Below are 25,210 nucleotides of genomic sequence, written 5' to 3'. Positions count from 1 at the left end.
TGTGTGTGTGTGTGTGAGTGAGAGAGAGTGTGTCTACCTGTATTGATTATCTCTTTCTTTCTCTCTCTCTCTCTCTCTCTCTCTTCTCCAGCCGTATGCTCTTCACTGTCTTGCATAAACGATGTTGTCTGCTTGTAAGGGAATTAGGTTGTCTCTGCATCTGTCAGCTTCGGCAGTTGTGGCGTCGCACTTGTGTGTCTCATGTCTGTGTATGTGAGCTCCAGTTACATTAGCGATCATAATTCTGGAGAGCCACTGTCTGCTCCATAGTATGAAACCTGTGTGATTCATTGAGATAAAGTGTCTTCTTTTACCATGTCTGTGACTTCTCTTCCCTTTGTCCAAATTACGAGATACAAGCCCAGAATCCCTTGGGCTTCAGATCACCAGACTGGTGTCTAATATGCATGGCGTACTTTGGTGGAAGGGTGGAGAAATTGGAGCTTGTACAATTAAGTGTCTAGCTATGTTCCTGTTCAGCCTTTAAGGGCTGGTCATCTTTGTTTTTCATTCAAAGATCAGGCTTTCTGTCCGCCATCACATCCTGGCATTGTCTCTGCTGACATCTACTGTTATGGTCAAACCTAGACTGGTAAAGCCTGTAATTCTCAATGGTTTCTCATTTCCTGTAAAGCCTTTCTTAGCTGTTTGAATGGCTTTATCAACCTTTTAGTTCCAGCGGATGGATTGTTTGGGTTATTTTAAGCGACTGCTAAAAAATAGTTATCTTAAGTCTTTCATATTATAGCCTATGTCTTTTTCCTGCTTTAAGCCCTTATGGATCTTGTACTGTAGTAGAGTTGGTAAGATTGTAGGAGATGAAAAGAGGACCAAACCAGCCTGTATCTTTCAGCCTCCCCCACACCAGAGGAGAACACAGAAACACACAAGATGGAGGATCCCGAGGTACATTATAGCCTGGGCTCACGTAAGCAACCTATAGTGGAGACTATAGTGGGCCTGTGTCTGTGATTAAGCACATGTATTTAAGGAGTCCACTTGCTTTGTTCACATGTGTACAGACCACCCCCACCCACCACCATAACCACCCCTGCCCGCCACATCCCTGCCTGTGTACTGCAGATAAGGACTTAAAAGCTGCACAACAATGTCGGCATAAAAATGAAAAGTTACATTTCAAACCTCTCTGTCTCTGACTGTGGTCCCCGCTGCATTCCCTCTGTCACTGCTAATCCCACGGGCCTCTCCCAATCCATCAGCACAGAGCCCCGGAGCTCAGGAGCGCTTCCACTCTATTTTAGCCTGACAGGGCAACATGCAAATCCCTTCACGCAGGGGAGATTAGACGGCGTGGAGGGAGTGACAAGGGCAGAAGTCAATGGGACGAATTTGGGGCGAGGGCCATAGAGCCTGGCTGGACAACGGAAACTCAGACTGCATGCAACACAGTCTCTGAAACCTTTTGGGAGGCTATTGTTAAAGAAGGCTACCTGTTTCGCTCTACTTTTGTGTAATTCTCATTCAAAAAAGTTTCAGTCAGGAGTAAGGAGAAGATTTTCACAAACTCTTTTTTTGTTTTGTTTTCCAATGTGTTCAAACGAGTAGGTCCTTACTTGAGGTCTATTGTCTTGTCTTGCAGAAATTTACTGAAAGAAAAAGGCTAATCTGAACGGGTATAAGGTTTTAACTAAGGGATATAATCTAGCTGTAGACCCAGATTAGCCTTTGGATCTACAATGGCTTGTAATTTGAGGAAAACCACCGCTAAAGATTATTAGCAGTGTTGGGGAAGCTTTGCAAGCTACCAATTACTTCACACTAGAAAGAAGTTAACGACAACAAATCTTCCCAGCAACAAATGCCGCTGTATTGAGTTCTTAGCGAAAAGTGCCCACTTTTCACAGGTCATTAAAACCAACAAAAATAAATACCTCACTATTTGTGGGAAAGAGTTGAGATTTCATCTTTCATCAGTCAGACACCTGACTTTCAGAAACTAGAGTCTAGGTGGGGATATTGCAGGTAGATCACATTTTAAATAGCATGCAGCAACTTCTCTGATTTGTTGATGCATAGCAATAACCAATAGGCCTACTTATGACTAATTGAAACATAATACATTCACCATAGCCAAATATCATTCACAGGTGAGCTGCCATGGACTACCGCTGAGACCTCCACCTGCCTCAAACAAAAGTGGCTGCTGGATGAATGCATTGCCTGGCCAATGGGCGAGCCTTCACAGTGGTCAGGATGAAAGAAAAAAGGGGCGTAGCTGGTCTAAGGGAAGTCAAAAATAGCAAAGAAGCAATGGTGAAATAAAAAAAAAAGTATTCTCTTTTAAATGTAGTTAAACTCAGGCAAGCTACTGCAAAATGTAGTTAAACTACTTGTTCAATTAAATGTAGTTCACTTCTTGCCAACACTGCTTATTAGCCACCAGATAAGAGAGTCATGAAGACTAGCCACTGGGCAGAAGAAGCCTAGCTAGATTGGATCAGAGCTGGATCTATCAGCAATGCATCTCTTAGAGAAGTGTAATTCTGCCTTTCTTCATATTTGTACTCATTTCATGACAACAGTCCAACAGGAGAGGCAGAGGTTGAAATAGCACAGAATGTCTTCTCCTCCTTCTCTCTCACTCTCTATTACTAAGGGTTAATACCCCCTTCTGCTCCTTCAAGGCAGACTATAATAATTAATTCAGTGATTAATTCCCTGCTCTCCATTGGTAATGTCACCGTGGTAACAGGAGAAGAGGGGAGCTTAAATGAAATTGTGACACGATAGTCTTTTTAATTGACTACAAATCCCAGATGAATACAACTTAAGTTATTCTGGTATTTTCTTCTGAGACTGCAGGATGTCACATCACTGTATCGCAAGTTAGACAATATCAGTATAAGTATGAAAGCAGCCTTCTGGCAAAAGCTGTGTTTTGAAAAGGAGAAATGACTGGTCTATCTGCAAGATTCCCATTTTTCTATTAAGTCAATGCCAATAAGCTTTGTTATCCCACTGACGCGCAGCCGGTCTCCTGCGTCGCCTATTGCTTATGTCAGCAGTTCTCTTCCTTCTTCACACTGCACAGTTTGTCGTAATTTGTGTTTCTTGCAAATTAAGGACATTGCTCGAGACTCTGATTGCATCTGTAGGTACAGTGGAGGTCTATAGCTTCAAAGTCAAGAGCCAATTTTCTTTCTCCTGCTTTGATATTGTGGTAACAGTAGCATAACCGTAGCAAGACAAATATCCCAAGTTGCCACTGAAGTTTTTATTTGTGTAGCCTTGGGTTAACCTTCTTTTTGCTTGTGATCCCTTAATACAATGAGTGCATTTTTTCAACTAAGCTGCAGTGGATAGAATGCAAAAAACAACTTAATTTAAAGAACAGTGAGACTTCTTCCTGCAGCTCTCCCCTCATTGTCGCACAGGCAATGCATGCTCAGAACAGCCAATAGGAACGCTCCCTCTCTCTGAAATGACCTGTGAATGACCCAAGTCCACCGTGGATAGATTTACTAAAGCTCGAATAAAGAGGAGGTAAAGAAGTCTAGTTTTCTCTCAGACCACTTTCATGTACAGTACGCCAAACGATTATTATGGAATTTTTACCCAATTATGCCAAAAGTAAAGTGCCTACCACAGAGGCCTTAAGAGGTCAAACTAAACACTATTTAACAAGAAAAGAACAAAAATTGGAGGAAAGTCTGAAAATATATTTAATGTCCAGTAGCATAATTTAATTTTTTTCTCATTCCATGCTCTAGAAATCGTCTTGCAACCCCTATGTTATCTCCCGACACACTGGGAGGGTCCCAACACCAGATTACATTAATATGGTAAACAAAAGTAGTATGGAAAACATGCTTGATGCCATGGCTCCTAAAAATATACATTATTTCCACCTATTTAGCATGCATAAGCAGTATACAAACATGTAAAGAAAATGTGTATAACACATTATGATGTAGCAGCTATAAGGACATTGTCAAGTGTTTATTAATGTACAGTATTTGGCAACAAGTGGAACTCTTCCTATGAAGATATATTTTATATTATCAATGTTTTACTATATTGTTTACTAACTAACATTAGTTAGTAAACAATATTTACTAACAGTTTTTTACAACAGTGTCCACTTATGGCTGATCACAGCAGAAGTTATAGTTCTGGACAAATGCATTTATAAACACTTAAACCTAATAACTATGTTATAGTGTTTTACGACCATCCATCAAATGTGTATATACACCTTTGAATGCTATGTAAATGGGTTTAAAATAATAAGTATCACCAAACAAAGTTACTTTACTTTTGGTTGGACCAGGATGAAAACCTTTCAGGACTGCAGTAATAAAATAAAATCAGACAATTAAGAATAATAATATCAAAATACCAATAAGAAACAATGTTCAGCAGCCATGATGTTTTTATGGCTTGATATGAGGATATCCACAAGATTGGATACTCTGTTGGAAAATGAGTGGACCGGACAAATTAAAAGTGTTTTAAAATGTGAATGCGCTTAGGGTAAAACAGAAGAAACCTTTCTTCAAGGCTGGCAGGCATCATATTGAGCTAACGGAGAGAGTTATCTCAGATGTTTGAGAAAATCCTACAGATATGATTTCTTTTAAGAGATGATGCACTAGGGTCAATGGGTTCAGATCATCCAGGCTGAAAGTTATCTTTGATGCTATATCCTCACCCTAAAGGCCTTCTCAGCAGCCAGTGCTGCCATTTGAGCTGGAAGATAGACATCAGTAAGATGGAGGATGAAGGGTGATCTGGTTCCTTTGTTTATTTTAACTACAGAAGAAAAACTACTTTTATGTGAAACAGACTTACGAGAGACACAGCCTTTAGATTTTTTTTCAATTCCAGTTGTATGCAAACAGTGTACTGTATATTTGATCATATTTTAGTAAGAATCCTTTTACTCGAAACTCCATGTCTACTTGTTGTCTCATTAAATTCAGGGCGATGTACATTTCCACAGCCGTCGTTTTTCATTTCTTTCATCAGTTTCTGTTTTGTTAGCAGAAATACTGTTTTCAGTCCCGAATTAGTTTCTTTGGTTTGTACCTTTTTATTCACAAGCATGCATTTATTTGTTTGTGTTGGTTGTTATTTGAGAATTGACAGTGATACCCAGGTCGTAAATATTATATCAGGGCTGCAGCTGAAGTGGTGAGGGAGGATTTGGACAGAAAATGGAAGTCAAAACAGAGAGCGGGATGTGGAGTGACAGTTTGTCTTCCATGAATAAGTCAAATAGTGTGGACTTGCCCCAGGTAACACCCTGGGCGGACTAGCAACTCCTCATTTATTTAGGCTTTGCTCAAGGTCAGAGCTCCCCTGTCTGTCTTAACATATTTCACTTCATCTCCTCCTCCACTTAATGTTGCTGTGTTTCTTTCTCTGACCCCAATTTCTTTCTCTGACCAACAAACATTCCTTAAATCCTCTGGAAAACCTACACACACACACTGTACAAAATAATCTCTGACAGCAGCTTTTTATTTCACTTTTTTACTTCCCATCAAAGGAAATAAAATAGGGAAGTGTGACATATTACATAAGTTTGGCTTGCACACTGGCCACTGATACTGAACGTGAACTTAGCTTGGGCAATCTGTAATATTTTCAAATCATCCAGTCGTGGGTGCGCAAGATCGCCAGTCTGACAGGCTAAAAAATGTAACGTTACTTGGACATAACATACAGTATTATGGATATGCGGAGCGGCTTTCATTTTCCTAAATGAAACTGGCTACACCAGCTAGGCTGTCCAGCCTCTTGCTTGGCTGACGTGCTTCTGTATTGATAGCATCTTGCTTTGGTCGTTCGACATAGTTATTTTGTCATATTCTTCATTATAGCGGCTAATTATCCACTTAGTTACTATTTTACTCAACCATTAATAGCAATGTCCTTTTGCTAATCCTACAGTTGTTTACACGGTGTTAGCGATGTTAGCTACTTTAGTTTAGCAGCTCTCAGTCTCTGGCTCTCGGTGGATCTGTGTGTCAAATGTAGCTATTCCAAATGTGATAGCTGTAAGTGTGATAACTGTTGTCTATTTGTCATGTTGGAAGTGAAGCTGCACCACCAAAAACTTGATTGTTAGCTGCTGTTAGTCCCCAGTAACGTTGATTGGTGCGGAATGACCTAAGGGGAAGCCTGGAAGATGGATAACTGGCTTGAAAAAAGCAAGCTTTTAGTAGCTTATTTGGGGTTCCCCATTTCATGCGTCCTGTATATGATTGTTGTGCCTCATGGAATTGTGTTTGAACGTACAGTGATAAAAACGAAACAAAATGGAACAAAAGGAGTAAAGCCCGTCAGGTGTCAGATCCATGGAAAATAGATGCCAAACTGCTTTGTAAAATTTAAAATTCACTCGTCATTTGTGCTAATTAACAGGGCTCAGCGGGAAGACTTAACACTCCACCAGAAATTAAACAGTAGGGTGCAGATTCTAAAAATTATAGTTCTGATCGTAGTTAAAATCGCTTTAATACGTAGGTAAAAAACAATCATTCCTTCGATCATTGATATACAATCTGATCGCCAATCGGCACAAACCTAACGTGAACCATATTGCGCTACTTAATCCTAAAATGAGATTTACTTTGCCTTAATGTTTTCTTTTTATCTTTACATTTTCATTTGACCTCCTGAGCATTATCTTCCCATTAAATATATTTTAGTGGCTTCAGACTGAGAATATAAACACTGCTCCACTCAATATGACAGTATCACATACTGTTCATTGTGAGTATATCCTGTTTGCGCGTGTTCCATCAGTTCTTTGAAGCTATATGACACATATGCTGTCTGAAATATTTAAACCCAAACCATATGGCTACACAGTTGCATCAAATGGAATTATTTTAGATGTCTTATTTATCATTTACACAGATCCCCTGTCATGTTGGGTATATGTGAAAACTGTAAGATTCAGACCATCTGAAAGAAGTTCTGTTGGATCGGACACACCATTGATCAGGAAAAGGTCCTTTCTTTGTGAGGACAATAAATAGATAAAATTGTTTAGCTGAGATTTTAAGGTAGCAGAAACACCTTAAGTATGATGATAGCTTGTCAGTTCATTGTTTTGTTCATTTACATGTGGAGAATTCATGAATTGTTGCAGACGAGGGAAGAAAAGCCACCTAACAAACATGTAGACCATGCCCGCCTCACTGGCTCTCCCCTATCATATTTAATAAATACAAATTAATGTATTATGCGAGTTAACCAGTAAGGGAAATGTGATGACTAATTGCTGTAAAATTGCTGAAATTATTATTTCTTTTTTCTACATTTGTATCCTTTACACCCTGAGGCTTCCTGGACTGCTGCGAAGAATCTCATTCCCCCCAACACCGGAGCCAATTTCTGTTTTGTTTCCACTTTATTTCTTCTAATACTTCCCCTGTCTGGTTTTCTTGTTTTCACCACTCGTGGGAGAACTGAACTCATACATCATTACAGTCAAGTTCTCCCCAAAGTTTTTTCCAACATTGAACTGCAGTGAAAGATTTTTTCGAATTTCTTTTCTCTTTTTTTTGCAGAGCTTTTTTATTGCAGTAAAACACTTGGATAGGCACCAGAGATGGCAAAAGTACTCACTTCACGTACTCAAGTAGAAGTACAGACACTTAAAATACTACAAAGTACAGGCTTGGAAATGTACTTTAAAGATAAAAGTAAAAGTAGCTTATGCTAATTGTGATTCTGTGAGAATTCACAGATCCAGTTCCTCTTTTTTAATCTTCCCCTTAACATTTAGAGGAATTTACATGTATGTGTGTGTGTGTGTGTGTGTGTGTGTGTGTGTTCAAATATGGCTTCTGGAAAGAAAAGAAAGGATGAAAATTAATTACTAAACAGACATTAATTAAGAAGTTCCCCATACTTTTAGAGTTACGCAGCACATTCGCCAGGAGCCATTCTTCATTAGGGGTGGGGGAAAAAAATTAATTCTTAGATGCATTGCGACTCTCTCTAGATGCTCGATTCTGATAAGTTAGTAATTGATTATTAAAAAAAAAAATTTGTTGATTTTTAAAGTTATTTAAGTCTCCAGACATGCACAAATCAGAAATCAGAGTGATTGAAAGAGGATGGGATAATGGACAACAACTTAGAGTTTAGGCAAGAGTGCAGAAGAAAAAAAACACAAAAATGTCCAAAAGGAAAAAAATAAAATAAAAGTTTTGTATAGTTACACATGATTTAATAAGACATGCATAAAATAATTAGGCAAAACACAAAAAAAGGCTGTTCATCTACTTTATCACATTACTATCGATTACCTCATGTTTCATGTTCTAAGAAGCCGATTCTCCACCTTTAAACAGACTGGCCTCTGATTACTGTGAGAGAAGGGGACTTCCACAGAAAAGAATTGCATCGAGATGCATCAATAATGGGTTTAGAATCGGAATCAAATCGTGACGTGCCCAGAGATTCCCACCCCTACTCTTGATGTCTACAATCTTAAACATCTCTCTCAGATAAGGACAAGGATGATTGGGTATGTCTTGCTGCTTGTCAGCCAAATCTCTGGGATCTCTGTTTTCTTCATTTTCAATCATATCGCCAACGTTACCGCCATCAATCCGCAATGATTTGCGGCGAATGAATGTTGCCGAATTTGTCGAGTCGTCTTGTAGTGGTGTGTCAAGTGCAACGTATGGTCCCATCCAATTAGATTGAATTTGGTATGGATGACGCGAACAATAATAACGGTAACTCCACGGAAATTCTTTGACACTAAGGGAATGAGCCAATTTTGTAAAATATATGAAGGAGAAAGAACTTATAGTCATGTTAAAATGTAAGGAGTAAAAGTAAAATGTCGACACAAAATTAAATAATAAAGTAAAGTAAAAATATCTGAAAAATCTATTTGAGTACAATAACGAAGTATTTGTACTTCATTACTTCCCATTTCTAAAAAGCACATGTATTGCTAGTGTTGCAAATTAGTCTCAGTCCTCATCATAAACCTCAGGCCTGAGAACACAACGCTGACATCAACATCTCGTTTCTCTTTAATCTCAATTTTTTTGTTTTTTGATGGACAATTACTTAGGGTGACACTTTACAATAAGGGTACATTAATTAGCATTCCTTAATAAGGTGTCTAATAAACATTTATATACAATGGAGGTAAACTTCAAAAGCTTGTAGTTGGAACAATGGGATGTTGGAGCAGAGCTTTTCTTTGTAGGACCAAAGGGAAATCTTTTGGATTATTGAGAGGTATCCACAATGGAGCGTCGTAGAAATAACATGGCACCTTAAAGGTGGCGTTAAAAGCCGGCTGTCTATCATTTAATAATAGGGTTAACAGTTTACAGTTTTAGACAGTCTTTCTTGAAAGACACACTTGTTCACATGAAACATGTCTCCACACAGCTGGCCAGTATTGTTGGAATTGTTGGGTCTTTGTAAATTATAGAGTGTGGTCTAGACCTACTCTGTAAAGTGTCTTGAGATAACTCTTGTCATGATTTGATAATATAAAGGAAATTAAATTGAATAACGGCATGAAGAGGTTGTGAGTGTCGGATTTATTTTCTTTTTTATGTTACAGAAAGCACATAAAGCATTTCTGAAGTAGAACTTAATCAAGCTCTGGTTTGGAGTGTGAATATGTCCCAATTCTAAACACGATTTCATAATTTTTACAGAAAAGTCTATTTTTTTTTTATATTGTCATGAACTTGAACACAAGATAAGTACCACCTGCACTTTATTGAGTAAAGGTATTATGACAGAAAACCTTACATGACATATTTAGAGGATGGGTGTTTGTTTTTTGTTTTAGGGAAATTGATTTTGGTCAATAAACAAAAACTTTGTAATAAAAGACAATTAACTCCCAATAAAACGGTACGGAGTAGATAACAATACAATACACCTATTTGATATCAATACGTGAGTAATCACTTGACAAATTTTGAACCGGAACTTAAATAATCTCTCTTTGTTAAACAATTATCTCACAGAAATGATATGAGACATCTTGTGTGAGGTGAATGGAAATGATGAGGTTAGGTTAATTGGCGACTAAATATCCCGTAGGTGTGAACGGTTGTTTGTCTCTGTGTGTCAGCCCTGTGATTGACTGGCGACCTGTCCAGGGTGCACCCCACCCCTCGCCCAGTGTCAGCTGGATCAGCTCGATATTTATTATTATATATTTTAGAATCCATTTACATTACCATCATTAATTCAAGGTGAATAGAGAAAACACTGTCGTGGCCTAAAAAACCCAAATTCCTAGCGCTAAGCTTCTCTCCTCCTCCTTCCCCCATCCCCTCTGTTTCCTGCAGGCCCTTCAAGACACAGCAGTGTGTCATCACACACACACACACACACACACACACACACACACACATCAAAGTCAGTGGTATCCGCCAGCAAACACACAGCACAGAGGGATGGAGGGAGGGCAAAGAGACACTCCCTCTTGTCCCACTATTACACTCTCACAATCCACTACTGCTTGCATAGAAAAAAGCAAAAAAAGAGAAAGCTAAAGACTGTGTGATAGAGAGAAAGAAGGGATTTTGGCAGGTAGGAAATAAAGCAGCAGAGAGAAGAGGGAGGATAGAACTCATCCATGCATCTTATCGTGCACCCCCCCCCTCCTTTACTCATTATTTTACAGTGCTAATTCTAGTTCTGTCCTCCAAAGCCACAGAAATACTCAATCGTCTCAAGGAGAAGGAAAATAGAGAGTGGAAAGTCATTTGTATTCAAATCCAGAGCTAATACGTCAAGTAAGTCTATTTCATGGGCAAAGCTTCCTCTGTGTGTGTGTGTGTGTGTGTGTGTGTGTGTGTGTGTGTGGAGGAGATGCTCTACTGCAGCACTTTCTCTATTGGAAATCGCCTTAGCTGCTACAGCCACTTTCATCGGCAAAGACCGAAAAAACAGAGGTTTCCGCACCAATTCTGTGGTTCAAGTGATGCTTCTTTGGGAGACTGTATTGGCAGAACCCTCTTATTTGTTCAAATAAAGTACCCTTAATGTTTTTTAAAAGGTTCTTTAGCAGTACTAGTAATGCAGGTTCTTTTGGCTGTCATATTATGTACTGTATGTGGATTCAATTGAGAAGAAGGATGCTACCACCCTTTTGTAAACGGTGCACATGCATGGAGATTACAAGACACTGAGAACCCTCAATGTATATTGGGAACAATGGACCAGGGCCAGATTGCAATGAGACACAGTGGAAAGACCAGCCAAGAAAACACTGACTGTTGCAGATGCCTCTCTCCTCCCCTTCTCATATCCCCATCTCTCTCTCTCTCTCTCTCTCTCTCTCTCTCTCTCTCTCGCTCTCTCTCGCTCTCTCTCTCTCTCTCTCTCTCTCTCCATCTGACAACGAGGCCTGAGGGTTTTGTCTCCTCTGCTTTTTGATTTGCACCAAGGGGAGATCTTGTTTGTTCTCCTCAATGCAGCATTTATAGTTTAAGATTCTCCTCACAACCTTCTGCTGCTCCTGAGCAACGGGCTATCTGTCTCCCCCGAGCGAACAAACATGAAAAGAACAGTGCCGCTGCCACGCCGGATGCAGGACCTGCAGCTCTTTTCATCCCACCAATGTACAACGAGGGGAGGGTGGGGAGTAAGGGGCAGGAGTAGCCAGTCTTTTCTTTATCGAAAGAGGACAAACACAATCAGTTGGGATTTTTTTGTGAGGCAATCTACGCTGATGAGGGGTAAATACAGCTCTGGAAGGTTTGAGTGTTGTTAGAGCGCCACCTTGTGGTGGCACAGCAGCATTCTTGGTATCCACAGTGGTGGCTTGTCTCTCCATGCTTCAGTCATATTTCATTCCTTGTATATGTCTCTCTTGTTGTATTTTCCAACACTGACTGGCTGTTTTCTCTCTTTCTATCTTACCCCACCGATCCCTCTTTCTCCTCTCCACCTTACTCTTATTTTACCACTCCTATAAACATTTTCCTGGACTTACATTTTGGCAATACCCTACTTTGGTTCCTTCCTTTCCTCTTTTTTTGATCTTGTCCATCCTCTATCCCCTCTGCCTTCTAATCCTTCCAAACTGTCCCCACTTTATTCTTCCTCTGTCCTCCACCTCCCTCCTCTTCAAGATCGTTATCGGGACGAATCGTTGGAGGGGTGTGGTGGTTCTTCACTCTCATCATCATCTCGTCCTACACGGCTAACCTGGCTGCTTTCCTCACTGTGGAGAGGATGGTTTCTCCCATTGAGAGCGCCGAGGATCTGGCCAAGCAGACAGACATCGCCTACGGCACTTTGGACTCTGGCTCGACCAAAGAGTTCTTCAGGGTGAGTTGGAGTTGGTTAAAGGTCTACTCTCAGACAGGTAGGGGGAACTCATGCTGTACTCACATCTTTTATACACCAGAAATTACAATTATTCCATCCTCATTCATTTTGGGAAATACATTTCAGAGGAAAAGTAATCGCTGCCCTTGACATAGTTCAGTGGCAAAGGTTTTCCAAGTGAAGGACGTTATTCACAAGGTGAAGAAGTAAGAAGATTAGATTAGATACAACTTTATTGATCTTTGAGGGGAAAGTCACACAGAGACAGGCTTTGAGGTAACAGATCAAGTTATCTTTGAATTAAGTAATCCAAAACTAAAAACAGACATTATTAATGAATTTAGAGAAGTAGCATTATAACAGCTGCATACAATATATACACATTGCAATACCTTAGACATAGTGGATAATAGACTTAATGAATTGTGCAAAAACTTTGCACAACTGTGCAATTCTGATAGCCATGTATGAATAATAAGTTCTAAATACATCAATATACACACACTGTACAGTAATACTATGTGTATATAGAGTATACTGTATATTAGGAATTGAAGCAAACACTATGATAAAGCATATAATATGATTTTAATGATGATGATAATGTTGACAAAAGCACAATAATAACAATATAGTAGCAATATAATTTAGTTATGTAAATAAAACTATGCAATGCAAGTGTTAACATTCACATGTGATATAGTCCTGGTTACAGTGTGCAACATTAAGACTTTGGTCTCTACGTTTTGGAAAAGATAAATTAAATGTCAAAAACAACATGTGTCCTGTGTTGAAGTCAGTGCTGACTTTCTACATTCCATCATTGTACTGTGGTGAAGGCAGACAAAATATCATGACATCAAACCAGATGTGCATGGCTAGATCCCACTGGGATATGTGGGTAAACGTGTTTATTCACCGTGTGAACTGACCCATAGAATACCCAACATGTAGAATATTGTTTTTCTAGCTGTGGTAAGAACGATTTTACATGGTGTTCCTTGACGTGTATTTAGTAAAAATATGTTAGTAAACCAGTAATGCCAACTTATGTACTGAAACTCCATCTTTTCTCTATGTGGTGTTGTATGCAAATATCTTTTCTCCACTCTTCCCTCACTCTCTCACACCACATCTACCTGTGAACCTCCAACCCCCCCACAGCGGTCAAAAATCGCAGTCTACGAGAAGATGTGGGGTTACATGAAGTCTGCCGAGCCCACAGTCTTCACCAAGACAACGGCTGAGGGCGTGGCACGAGTCCGCAAGTCTAAAGGGAAATATGCCTTCCTCTTGGAGTCCACCATGAATGAGTACACAGAACAGCGCAAGCCATGCGACACAATGAAAGTGGGAGGAAACTTGGACTCCAAAGGCTATGGAGTAGCTACACCCAAGGGTTCACAGTTAAGGTGGGTGGAATAGTGTAACAATATGTTCTACGTGTTGTTATGGTATTCCACCTTCCCTGGTGTGCCGCCTTTTGTATCTTTATTTGTCTCAGTTACTTTCCTCGGTGTGGGTGGGTGAGGGCGCTTACATGTTTGTTTTAAGGCAGAAGTAGTGGCTTCTATGTCATTTTTGTTTGTTGCATGCATGTGGGGATCATCATGATCATGAAGGGGTTATTTCATATTATTTTCTTCACAGCCCTCCACACCAGGTAAATATGTGTGCTTGTGCTTGCTGTTTGGGCAAAGATGTTGGCATGGCATGCTCATCGCTCTAGTAAACTTCTGAAAATGTCTTATTTAGAAAATGCCATTTTAGATAATCATCATTTTATATACAGATGTAATTAGTAGAGATATTTTGCTAATGCTACTTCAGCTTTCCTTCACAGTTGACTGGTTCTTTCTGTTCAACTAAGTGACAGATAGTGTTTAGGGAGCCATTTGAATGCTCAGCCCTGGGAAACTCTGCCAGACTCTGTGACTGCCTCCCGCACATAGTGGAATTTACAGACCTGCCAGAGAGAATACAGTGTTATTACTGTGGGGAGTTGCACTTTCATTGCACTTTCATTTCGCGCACTCATCGATCAAAGCCCGCTGGCAAGGTCTCACCATAGGGAATGGATATATTTCCTAAAGGCAAAAACTTCACAGGTGTGTGTGCATGCATGAACACATCTATAAACCAGTGGAGAACAGCTCCATGACGCTTGCAATTTTATGATTTATTCCTGTAGAGGTACGAGAACATGTTAGAATGTAAAAATACCAGTGCGTGCAATTTTTTAATAAAGGTTTGGAGCAACTCTACTGTATAAATAGATAATAGTGCAGCATTGCTGTTATGGATCACGTGTAATTAGACCAGACATTAAGGTTTTTTTATACTGTGTAAATAGGTGCCAACAAACTTTTGGAAGTTTGTTCCAAAGCAGCCAACTCCTCACAGCCATGAATCCAACCCTGTTTGTTTTCTGTGAATTCCTCTACACATGACGCCTGAAGTAGAGCAAAGCAGCTACTGGTTTGTTCCGCAGCCAGACTGGTGTCAGTTTTCAGCCACTGCTTTGACCAGGAAGTGTCCCTGACAGATGACGGTAGTCCACCCTCCTCCGAGCCTCCATCTTGTTATTTGGGGGATTATCATCTTCTGTCTGTCACTTGTATGGATACCAGCGCGGAAACACACCAGCAACATTGAGAGCAGACAAGGCTGTTGGTCAAGGCTGTTATTTCACATGGCTCCCCAAACAACATCATTAAGCTGAAATATCTGCTGTGTCGCTTTGTGTTTCTGATCCATTTCCATTTTTGACCGGTTTTATTTTTCATAATGATGCAAATAAATTAAAAGGATCAAAACACACACTGAGGCAATTCTCTCACTCTCATCACCATCATCACTACAGCAGTCTTCAAAAGAACCCATGAAATTAAAACACGCTTATTTTTAAGGGCTTTTCATAGACATTTTATGCAAGCTAATCATGATTTTCCAGAACAGCTTAATGCTCAGGAATCCTGTGAGCTTTGAATTTGCTGACATACATACACTATATACATGTGTAAAACAGGTCTAAAAAGGTGTCTGGTCCTCAAATCGCTGGCTGGTGAAGATATTCCGGCACTGGCGGCTCCGATTGCCAACATTTTGCGCCAATAATTAATGTTTTAGATCTAATTTCTGTGCTTGAAATAAGAAAAAATTAATTACTCCATTGTATTGTGGTGCACATGTTTTTATACCTGTTAGGGTAGAAAAACATTATGTGACATTAACATATCTGTATTTATACTTTCTATAAATTAATTCAGCCCATTGGCTTCTATAACCAGCAGTTGCCAACTTTTGCATCCCTTAAAGTGAAGCAATGTTTATACACAACACTAGTCTCAGATTACATTCAGTATATCTATGTGTTTCTAACTAATGTTCCCTGCTCTGGTTGATTTATTTGGATAGTTTTTTAAGGCCTAAAACTTTAAACTTTGGTCTTAAATTAAAGTACTGGACAAAATCAAATCTTGATCAGATGATGGCGTTAAAGAAAAAAGAAAACCATGACGGTCTGTACCAAGTTTTGTGCCAATCTATCAGGTATGTTGAGACCTGCTGGTGGTGCTAGATGTAATGTCTTTAGGAATCAGCATCCTTGGACCATGACTGTCCATTTAATATGTGTTGAGATATTTAAGTCTGGACTGAAATAGTACATTATCTGACATTAACATTTCTCCTTTTTCTTTCCTATCTTGTTAATCTTCTGTTGCTAGCAGATCTCATCAGCTATAGCCGTCTGCGTAAGCTAATGCTAACGCAAAAACTTTAAATCTTCTGCTGACTTTTTTTAACGTTTCCAGCAGATTAGTTTTAATACGACAACCCAGTAAAAGATATGCACTGATGGATAGGTCAAAGTCTTATTGGCCCTATTTCAGGCTAACACTAGTGTAAGCTTATAAACGTATATAAAAAAATGTTATTCTTTATTTTATTTCAAACAAAAAAAACAACAATAAAATAAAATATTAAAGCACAGTAAGTGCGTAGCAACCCACCAAAAGGAAAAAAATCGATATTTACGAAGTGTTACAAATAATATGTTCAATTTGTCCGAAAAGGAGCGGGATGAAGCCCGCGCTTGTTATTTTCCCACCCCTCATTTAACATAAGACAGTACATTCAAGGGGAGAAATTTGTGTTCAGTGTGTGTTTGGGTCCTGGGATGTAACCGTTTAGAGCAATAACGCACTTTTCCACCCTTGTCCCTCTCTTACTGCTACTCCTCCCTCCCCCATCCCCTCCCCCTCTCTTCCTTCCCTCCCAAATTGGACAGCATACTCACCCCCCTCTCACCAAATATGTTTTATCGTTTTCAAGAAGTGCAGTTAACCTGGCAGTGTTAAAACTCAATGAGCAAGGCCTGTTGGACAAATTGAAAAACAAGTGGTGGTACGACAAAGGAGAGTGTGGCAGCGGAGGCGGTGGCGAGAAGGTTAGCCGCTATGTCGCTATGCCCATGTGACCTTGATGTGGGTAAAAGAGTAATGTGTTTTGTTGGTAACAGGAGCATCTGCCGGGTCGACCACCACAGTTCCTTCCTATGTGACTATAGGAAACTTTTGATCTCAAGAGGAGAGCGATTACTGTCAAAGCAAAACTATTTGCTGTACTGCTTATGTAATGATAGCTTGGAAAAGTAAAACTATTGCTTTGAATATGTATCTCAGAATATTACAGTAGCCCCGTATTGGGTGTTTAAGTTTTAAACTACTAACTGCTAAGCATGAAGTACATTGTCTTAACCAGTACTTTTGGGTTGACAGTACTAACCTCTGTGCTTTGTAAGAAAGGTCCCGGCAGTATGTGCCTGTTCCAGAAAAGCGATGCAGCCGGGACCCCACGTATATATGTCTGTTAGCTCTGCCCCTTCCCCTTAGTGTCTCCCAGTAAACCCAACCCTGCAAACAACTATCTCGACCCATGAGCAAAGAGACATGTAGCATAAGTGGGGCCCCATCCTGGCTTCGTCACTTTGTGAAGAGTACTGAGTTGCTCTTGTTGGGCTTCTTCTGATTGAATAACATAAAATAACATGTCCTATGATGTTATTTATGTTATTTTCCCCACCCAACCCTTCCCCGTCCCCCGTGATATGAAGAACGCCTGTAAACCTTGCCGTATTGAAACTGAGTGAAGCAGGAGTCTTAGACAAACTGAAAAACAAATGGTGGTACGATAAAGGGGAGTGTGGACCCAAGGACTCGGGAAGTAAGGTCAGTCTCCACCAGCCCGGGAGCCTCCCCTCCTCTTTTTGTCTCTATGCACACCTTTATAACGCTGGCATTATTGTTCTGTTATCACAGCAGGCTGGCTGACATGATGCATACACACATAGTATTTTGAGAAAACGCGAGTGACAGACACGCAGGTAGAGACTTAAGGCGTAGCCTAAGGGATACAGCATGACAGAAACAAGGCATGGTGCAGCGCTAACAGTTTTAAAGCAGCTAAGCTAGTACAGATGAAGGATCACACTCACATTGATTGTCACCTAAGACTGTCCCAAGGCATGTTACTGTATGTCACACTTGATGTCAGTATTAATGACTGCCTCAGCTGAAGTAGCACACACACATGATCTTGATGCACTGGAGCATGGAGAGAGCTGCCACATTTTTAATAAAACCGCATGAACCTTCCACATCAGTCATGTCCTCTTAAACAGATCCATAAGTGTAGGACACACGCTATCACCTGCAAATGAGACCAAGCATGACAGGCAGAATTTTGTGTCAAGGTAATAAGTTGAATGCCCCTTAAGGACATAGGTGATCTATCAGAGGGAGATAGATAGCAGGGAGGGGCAAGAGTCAGAGCTCTGAGAGATCAGCAGTATATATTTGAATAAAAAGGGGTTAAAAGGTGAATGTCAGAGCTGACAGACAAGTAAGCCTGTTGAAATATGTAGGGAAATTAAAGGGCAAGTTCATCCAAAATACAAAAAACGATATCCTCATTTACCTGTAGATATATTTAGCCATGTAGATAGTTTGAAAATGCAATATCTCTTTTTAGGAACAATGTCCTTGTTGCTTTAGACAAAGGACAGAACATGCTGTCACCTTTTGTTCCCTGCAGTAGAAAGTGGATTAAATCCATTTTACATTGTGCAAGAGTTGACAATCGTGTGAGAAGTACAATCTTTGGTCAACAATCAAACGACCGGCCCTAGATTGCACCGTGAGACACGTCCACCGACCGCCGATTATTAGCTTTGGTAACCAAAGGAAATTGTCCGAAATTGAATAAACTGCTACGATCCACGTCTACAAACCAACCACTTTTCAACTGCTAAATTAAAACTATCAAATTAAATTAATCTGCAACTATTTTAATAATCATTTAATTGGTTTGAATCATTTTATCAAAAATAATATAAAGTCTCCATTCCAGCTTCTTAAATGTGCAAATGTTCTAGTTTTTTTCTCTGACAGTAATATGAATATCTTTGAGTTGTGGACAAAACAAGACATTTGATGACGCTTTGGGAAACACTGATCAACACTTGTCAAACATTTTTGACATTGTTTTGACAATCAACTAATCGATTAATTGAGAAAAATGATAAAATGAAGCTGAATACACTTCTCAACACATTTTCTAAGCGCCATTAAATGTGAAGTTTAGGGGAAACACAGGCATACACAAACCAAAAGATGATGGCAAATTGAAAAATGAGGGCAGCTCATATTAGCACCATGGTAAAAGCCTGTGTATTCATTTCCTGCATTTTCAAAACATAATGCAGATGGATAATGCGAGCTGATGATGTACCTCTGATCTAATTTTTACATTCAAGCACAAGGATTCACTGTTCAGTCATCTCTGCACAATCTGACATACCTCAGACTAATATTGTCAGATTTGTGTCATAAACTTGATGCAGTGGATGATCCAAAGTGAGTTGGACATTGTTTCTGAAGAATAGTTGCTGCTGATTTTTTAACTGTTGTGAATACCACAGAGGCAGGTAGAGGCAAAGATCTGCATATGGCAGAACAAATAGAAATAGAACCAAAACTGTCTGTTAATCCGATCGTTTAATACAGAAAGCAGACTGATTTCTGTATAATGCTTTCGCAAATATTTGAGGCAGGATGATAGCTGGAGTTTATTTTTGGTAGCATGGCCACATAAAGCTGTGCAACAATAGACTGAAAGAGTAGAATAGTGTTGTGTTGTTGTGTGAGTGTGTGTGTGTTTGTGTGCATAATGTGAAGTTGCTGTGTAATTCTTTCCACATTGTCTTATTTGTGTACAAAGAATATTGAGTGTTTGCGTGCACTTTTTGCTAATTCTGCTAAAACTAGCGCTGACTTTTGTGTTTGTTCCTCTCGCCGCCGCCCACAGGACAAGTCGTCCCAGGCCCTCAGTCTGAGCAACGTTGCGGGGGTCTTCTACATCCTCGTCGGGGGCCTGGGCCTGGCCATGCTGGTGGCCCTCATCGAATTCTGCTACAAGTCGCGCAACGAGGCCAAGAGAATGAAGGTGGAGGCCCAGTCCCAACACCCCCATTACCACCATCCCCACCACCACTGCTACCCCTGCCAGACAGGCAGCCCCCCCCATAGCCCAGGGCCTAGCCAAAGCCAGACTCCGAGGCCCAGCCCTGTCCACAACTTAGCCAAGTTTAGAGAGGTTTTAAATAGCAGCGATGGGGAAGCTGATAAGATGTAGTTGGGGTTTCCGTAGAATGTCTGCCTAAGCCTTTGCCCCCCACCCCCCACTAGCTTCCTGCACAGAGACTGTAAGTGACACCTATCATATGTCTGTGCTAGCTTTGCCATGCTGAGTGACTGTTGTGCCAGTGGCAAAAACGCTTCCCACTTCTCTGTCTTATCTGCTCACTATGTGGTTAATGTGACGTCCTGGTCTGCGTTTGAGTTTTTGTGACAGGAAGCGATGAGTCATCTTCAGACATAACGTCGCCTCTACTGCTTCACAGCTTGTGTGGCTGCAGACGTTGGCCCTCATTTATCAAGCGAGCATACCGTGTAACCCGTTTTCCTGGCAAAATCCAAAATCTATTACTCATTTGGAACTCATGAAGATAATAATCATGTCTGATATTCATAGGACTTCAATAATGTTGAAAACACACGATAAATTGCATGATTGATCACCCTTATCAAAATGTGCTATTTGATTAGAACAAACGGTCCTCCCCCAGAAAACGACTGTATAGGTCAATTATGCAAGCAGCTTATAACGCCCCATAATTACATTCATTCAAAACCTAACGAGGAAGCAAGGTGACAAAGTATAAGAGTGCCAAATTCTGCATAAGAAGGGAGGCTGGGGACGTGGATGGGTCAAACAAACCCAGGACACTTGTCTTGAGTTCGTTACTCAAGCACGTCCGTGATGTCACGTCCACTGTACTGTTCTCATTTTAATAATTTCACATGACTCATTTTAAGCCAATCTCTGAAGTTTTATTAACCTTATTACTTATTAGGACTTTTGCTGCCTGAATTTAACTTGTTTTACTAAGGTTAACTACTGTACATATGTAAAACTGTGCCTTTTACGTTGAATAGAGCCGTCACATGATTAAAATGTTGACCACGGTCACATGTTGTGGTCACATGTTTAAAATGGCCAGCTACAGAAAGGTTGCCGCCTAACGAGAAACATAAGTATGGGTTGTTATGAGCTGATTGCATAACGGTCATATATGTCGTTTTGAGTGTCTTTACAATTAACATGACATGTTGGATTAGAAACTATGTTATGTTAATGAGGATAAAATGTGAGAATGAAAAGACAAATTCCCACAAATTAAGATTAGGTAATTTAATTGGCCAACAAATTATAGGAACATTCTTAGAATACATTTTTAAATGTATTAGTTAACACACACAGCTCTTAAATTTGACAGAATTTGAGTGTTACTGTTCCGACCTGCAGCTGTGGTGATACAGCTTTTCCTCTGGACTTGTAGCATATTAGTGGGAAAGGCATGTTAAATGAAGACCAATGTCTTACTTGTACACACACGTCTACACTTGTGAGGACATTTCATCAAACTGTAGTACATTTGTTAGCTAGTTCCATCTAGTGTGTAATCTGAACTTTTGAAGCTCCAGTGACTTTTTTTTTTCTCACAGCAAACCATCAAAAGTTCTTGGTAGCCTTGTGAGGTCCTAAACACACACATGCACACATTTGAACCTGAGTAGTACTGTAGCTGAGGGATATCTCTGTGTCAAGTCTGTCAGTTACAATAGGCCATCAATGTACAGCCACACACATGGCATGGCAACACATTTAATGATAAACCAGATCTGAGCGCAAAAGACATTCTATATAATAAATCCATATTTAAACACTCTACATTGGAAGTTAAAGTAAGTGAGTATCCCTCAATCTGAGCTGACATTATTGATGCTCGGCCATTGATATTTCCCCCAGGTCCTTGACTGACCGACTTTCAGATATCTTTTCACACTGTGTATATCTGTCCAACGTGGTTATGTGTCCCCCATCAGCACTTCGGCTCAATCTCTTCATTAGCTTGACTGTGCTTAGTTAGCGTCCCTGTCCCACTGCCTGCAACTATCACTCACTGTGTAATAATTCTGTCGCTAATGGATTTACATGTAGTATGGGGCTGGCTTGATACTGTACTGAATGGCTACGAAACGTGTTTTGTTAGACTACTGTTTACATATTGAGCTGCACTGTATTGTGAGGCTGTTTTTACAGAAAATGTTGAAGCCGATTGGAGTTTTAGTTCTGCTTGAGTTTCTTGGAGACAGAAGTAATGGCACTACTTGAGTTAAACTGTGATGGCTAATGGTCGAAATGTAGATATGTTATACATTTGGAAGTCGGCTAACTAATTTAAAATTATACTGCCAAAATTTTCATTAGGTTAGGAAGCACTGGGCTTCAGAAAATATTCCTCTTCTTCTCATCTCTTGTGTTTTTCACTGAGCTTCAGCAGAGCCCAGAACACAGCTGTATATGTCCCGGTGGCTAACCCTCCAAACAACAAATTACAAGTGTGATAACATTATTTATTCTCCTGAACATAGCAACATAACTCTTAAAACAGACAGGGCAAGCGGGTAAATGATCAGACAAGTGATAAGTAAACAAGCTAGCAGTTTAGAAAGATTGGCTACTAACCACTTTATTTGGAGGCTAAAGTAAAAGTTGCTGCATCCCAAATATTGGCAATAATCAAAAGGGGTGTTTCTTCCCCTATCTGACTTCTAATTTTAGTGATCCCAGATCTCAGCAGTTTCTTTGATGAGTACAAATGTAAATATTGAAGATAGCTCTTTCAGAAAAAAAACCTTTTTACAAGCTTTAAAAGGTATCTTGATTGAGGATAATCTCTAGCAAATTTGTCATGAACACATCCTAAAACTCCAATCTGCAACCGTTCAATTTTGTTTTAATTTTCTACCTGCACCTGCATAAAATCTCTTTATTTTTCTCCTCAGCTAACATTTACAGAAGCCATGAGGAACAAGGCCCGTCTGTCTATCACAGGCAGCGTCGGGGAGAACGGACGGGTGCTGACACCCGACTGTCCCAAGGCCATCCACACCGGGCCCCCCCTCCGCCAGAGCTCTGGCCTCGCCCTGGTCTCCTCCGAGCTCCCGTGAAAACCAAAAACCTCTCAAGTGCCTTATTTCAATAACAAGAAAATGAACAATAATCACACCGTCCACAAAAAAAACAACCAGAAACTTACCACGAAGACACAGGATTCACACACCCAACAGGTCACCTCCAGTGGGCGAGACGGGACCAACAGAGGCGCTGACAACAAATCCCGCTGTTAAAGGTACGACTTGTTGTGGCTTAATGATTTCTCTCAGAAATCTGTGGCAACCAGAGGCAGAACAATCTCAATTTTTTTATTTTATTTTTTTTTTTTTACTGTGTGGCCACACAGAAGAATCAAAGGTCATGGGAATCCACTGGATCCATTCAACCTTTACCACTCCAGTGATGTGAAGAGGAACATGAGTAATATCATGGTATATGATAGAGATGAAGACCAGAAAACTGTAAACTTGAAACTCAAAACTGTGCATTTTCTTTTTTTTTGGATTGCTGTGAATTGGCAAACAAACTGAACCACAATCAAGATTGTTTTTCAAACTGAACAGTATTTGCTACACAGACATGAGCAGCGGTCAATAGACAATGATCACACTAGATATCAATAACAAGTGACACTGGGAGAGTTGTAGCCCAGTGCCATCAAGATATGATGAAAAATATTTGTATACATAATAACAGAAATAAACTTGATTGATATTGAATAAACGAGCAAACATAGGAAACTGTGAAAATAAGTAAATATGTACAGTATATTCCGTGAAAAACAAAATGAAGACTTTAGCTGTACATAGGGACGACTGGGTAACATGCTTGCTTTTTAAACAGATGTACATAGCAGATACTGTAGTGGACAGACAGACAGTTTGTTTTTTGTAAATCATCTTTAAAGATTTTATTCATCGCAATAATGAAAAAGATGATGCCACTTGAAGGAGGAGTCTTGGGAAGCAGCGTCTATTGTGTTGAATACTTAACTGTATTATATAGGAACATTCAAACTCTTAATGTGAAGGGGTATCAACTGCCCAAATATTCTGATACCTGTTACATACAAATTCATTAATATATTCAACAATGAATGTTAAGTAGCTCCACCCCCAATCCTTAAACCACACCCTCACTGTGCAGATGTAGACCCAGAGAGGTGCTCATGAGTAGAGCTTTATAAATCAAGTTTCTGCAGTTCAGAATATAACTATTTTTTTCATTCTTTGATCTATTTTTTGTACGGAGAAATTAAAAAGAAACTGTCTGTCTCCTGGTTTTAAATGTCGACAGTCCAGTACCATCAGGGTAGATGTTTTAGACTATTATTTGTGTGGAGACGAGTCAAAACCATGATGCAAAATGAAATTCAAAAAAAAAAAAGAAGCCATTTATCACTCACTATGTTATTTGAAATGTCTATTCTATTTCCAGTAAGACGTCGAACCCGAACTGATGAAGCCGTTGTTTGTATGTTGAACAATGATTATAGAGCCCTTCCTCATTGAAACACTGTGGATCCTCCGGGGGGGCTGGACACACTGTACAGAAATGTATTCGCTCCAGTCTCACTGACTAAACTGTCCTCATCTCTTTTTTTTGGGGGGGGGGGGAATGGAAGGCCAATCTGCAATAGGATACAAAAAGCCACATCTTCTGCAGCATCAGCCGACGATGGCTGTGGTTCTACTTGTTTTGGTTTATTTCCGGTTCTCATCCGGTCCTTTCCCATACACATGTTGTGGCCGGACAGCGACGTTTGCAGCGGAGAAACCAGCTGAAATATTTCAGGTCATGCCTTTTTTTTTTTTGTCCTGCCATCCGTCTTTAGAGCTTAAGTGTAATATGGCGTCTTATTTTGGTTTAATTGTACATCTTTATTTTGATCTTTTTTAAGTAAAAACTAATTTCAAGTTGCATTGTACTGTCATTATTGGACAGGGAGACAGCAGAGTAGCATGGTTGATGTTTGTGTTTGTGTCCTGCGAGCAAAATATGTCAACTAGTAACAGATTGTCATGAAGCTTTGTATTCATATTTATCGTCCTGATGAATGAATGGATGGATGGATGAATGAATGAATGAATGAATGGATGGATGCTATATAGGATGAATCCTGAAGTTTTTGGAGACCCCTTGACCAAGGCTGGATTGCAAGCCATGCAAGGTAACTAACTTTACAGGGGTCCCAGTCATCCAAAGACCACCAGAAGTCTCGGATTTGCTGTGTCGCAATTGGTTCGTGAACAGTTGATTTATGTAACTTTGTTAGGAAATATATACACCTCTTAAACCCAATATCAAGTGACATTATAAG

The 25,210-nt window shown here is 39.9% G+C and overlaps 1 protein-coding gene across 3 annotated transcripts in view; it reads left to right on the top strand.

Annotated features, from left to right (window-relative positions):
* The window catches only part of gria4b (glutamate receptor, ionotropic, AMPA 4b), a 116,607-nt gene extending 91,801 nt beyond the window's left edge, over window positions 1-24,806 (top strand). Inside the window, exons 12-16 of one of the 3 annotated variants that reach the window (XM_032533306.1) lie at window positions 12,108-12,306; window positions 13,471-13,718; window positions 17,423-17,537; window positions 19,675-19,812; window positions 22,779-24,806. In XM_032533306.1, coding sequence (XP_032389197.1) covers window positions 12,108-12,306; window positions 13,471-13,718; window positions 17,423-17,537; window positions 19,675-19,812; window positions 22,779-22,943 — 865 coding nt within the window. In that variant the 3' untranslated portion in view covers window positions 22,944-24,806. Of the gene's footprint in view, window positions 1-12,107; window positions 12,307-13,470; window positions 13,970-16,641; window positions 16,757-17,422; window positions 17,538-19,674; window positions 19,813-22,778 lie in introns of those variants that run through there. The other 2 variants (XM_032533305.1, XR_004334612.1) reach the window with 2 other exon arrangements.
* The last annotated feature ends 404 nt before the right edge of the window (window positions 24,807-25,210 follow it).

The sequence above is a fragment of the Etheostoma spectabile genome, chromosome 13 (assembly GCF_008692095.1).
Source record: "Etheostoma spectabile isolate EspeVRDwgs_2016 chromosome 13, UIUC_Espe_1.0, whole genome shotgun sequence".
Lineage (NCBI taxonomy): Eukaryota > Metazoa > Chordata > Actinopteri > Perciformes > Percidae > Etheostoma > Etheostoma spectabile.
This window is presented reverse-complemented; position numbering and strand designations above follow the sequence as displayed.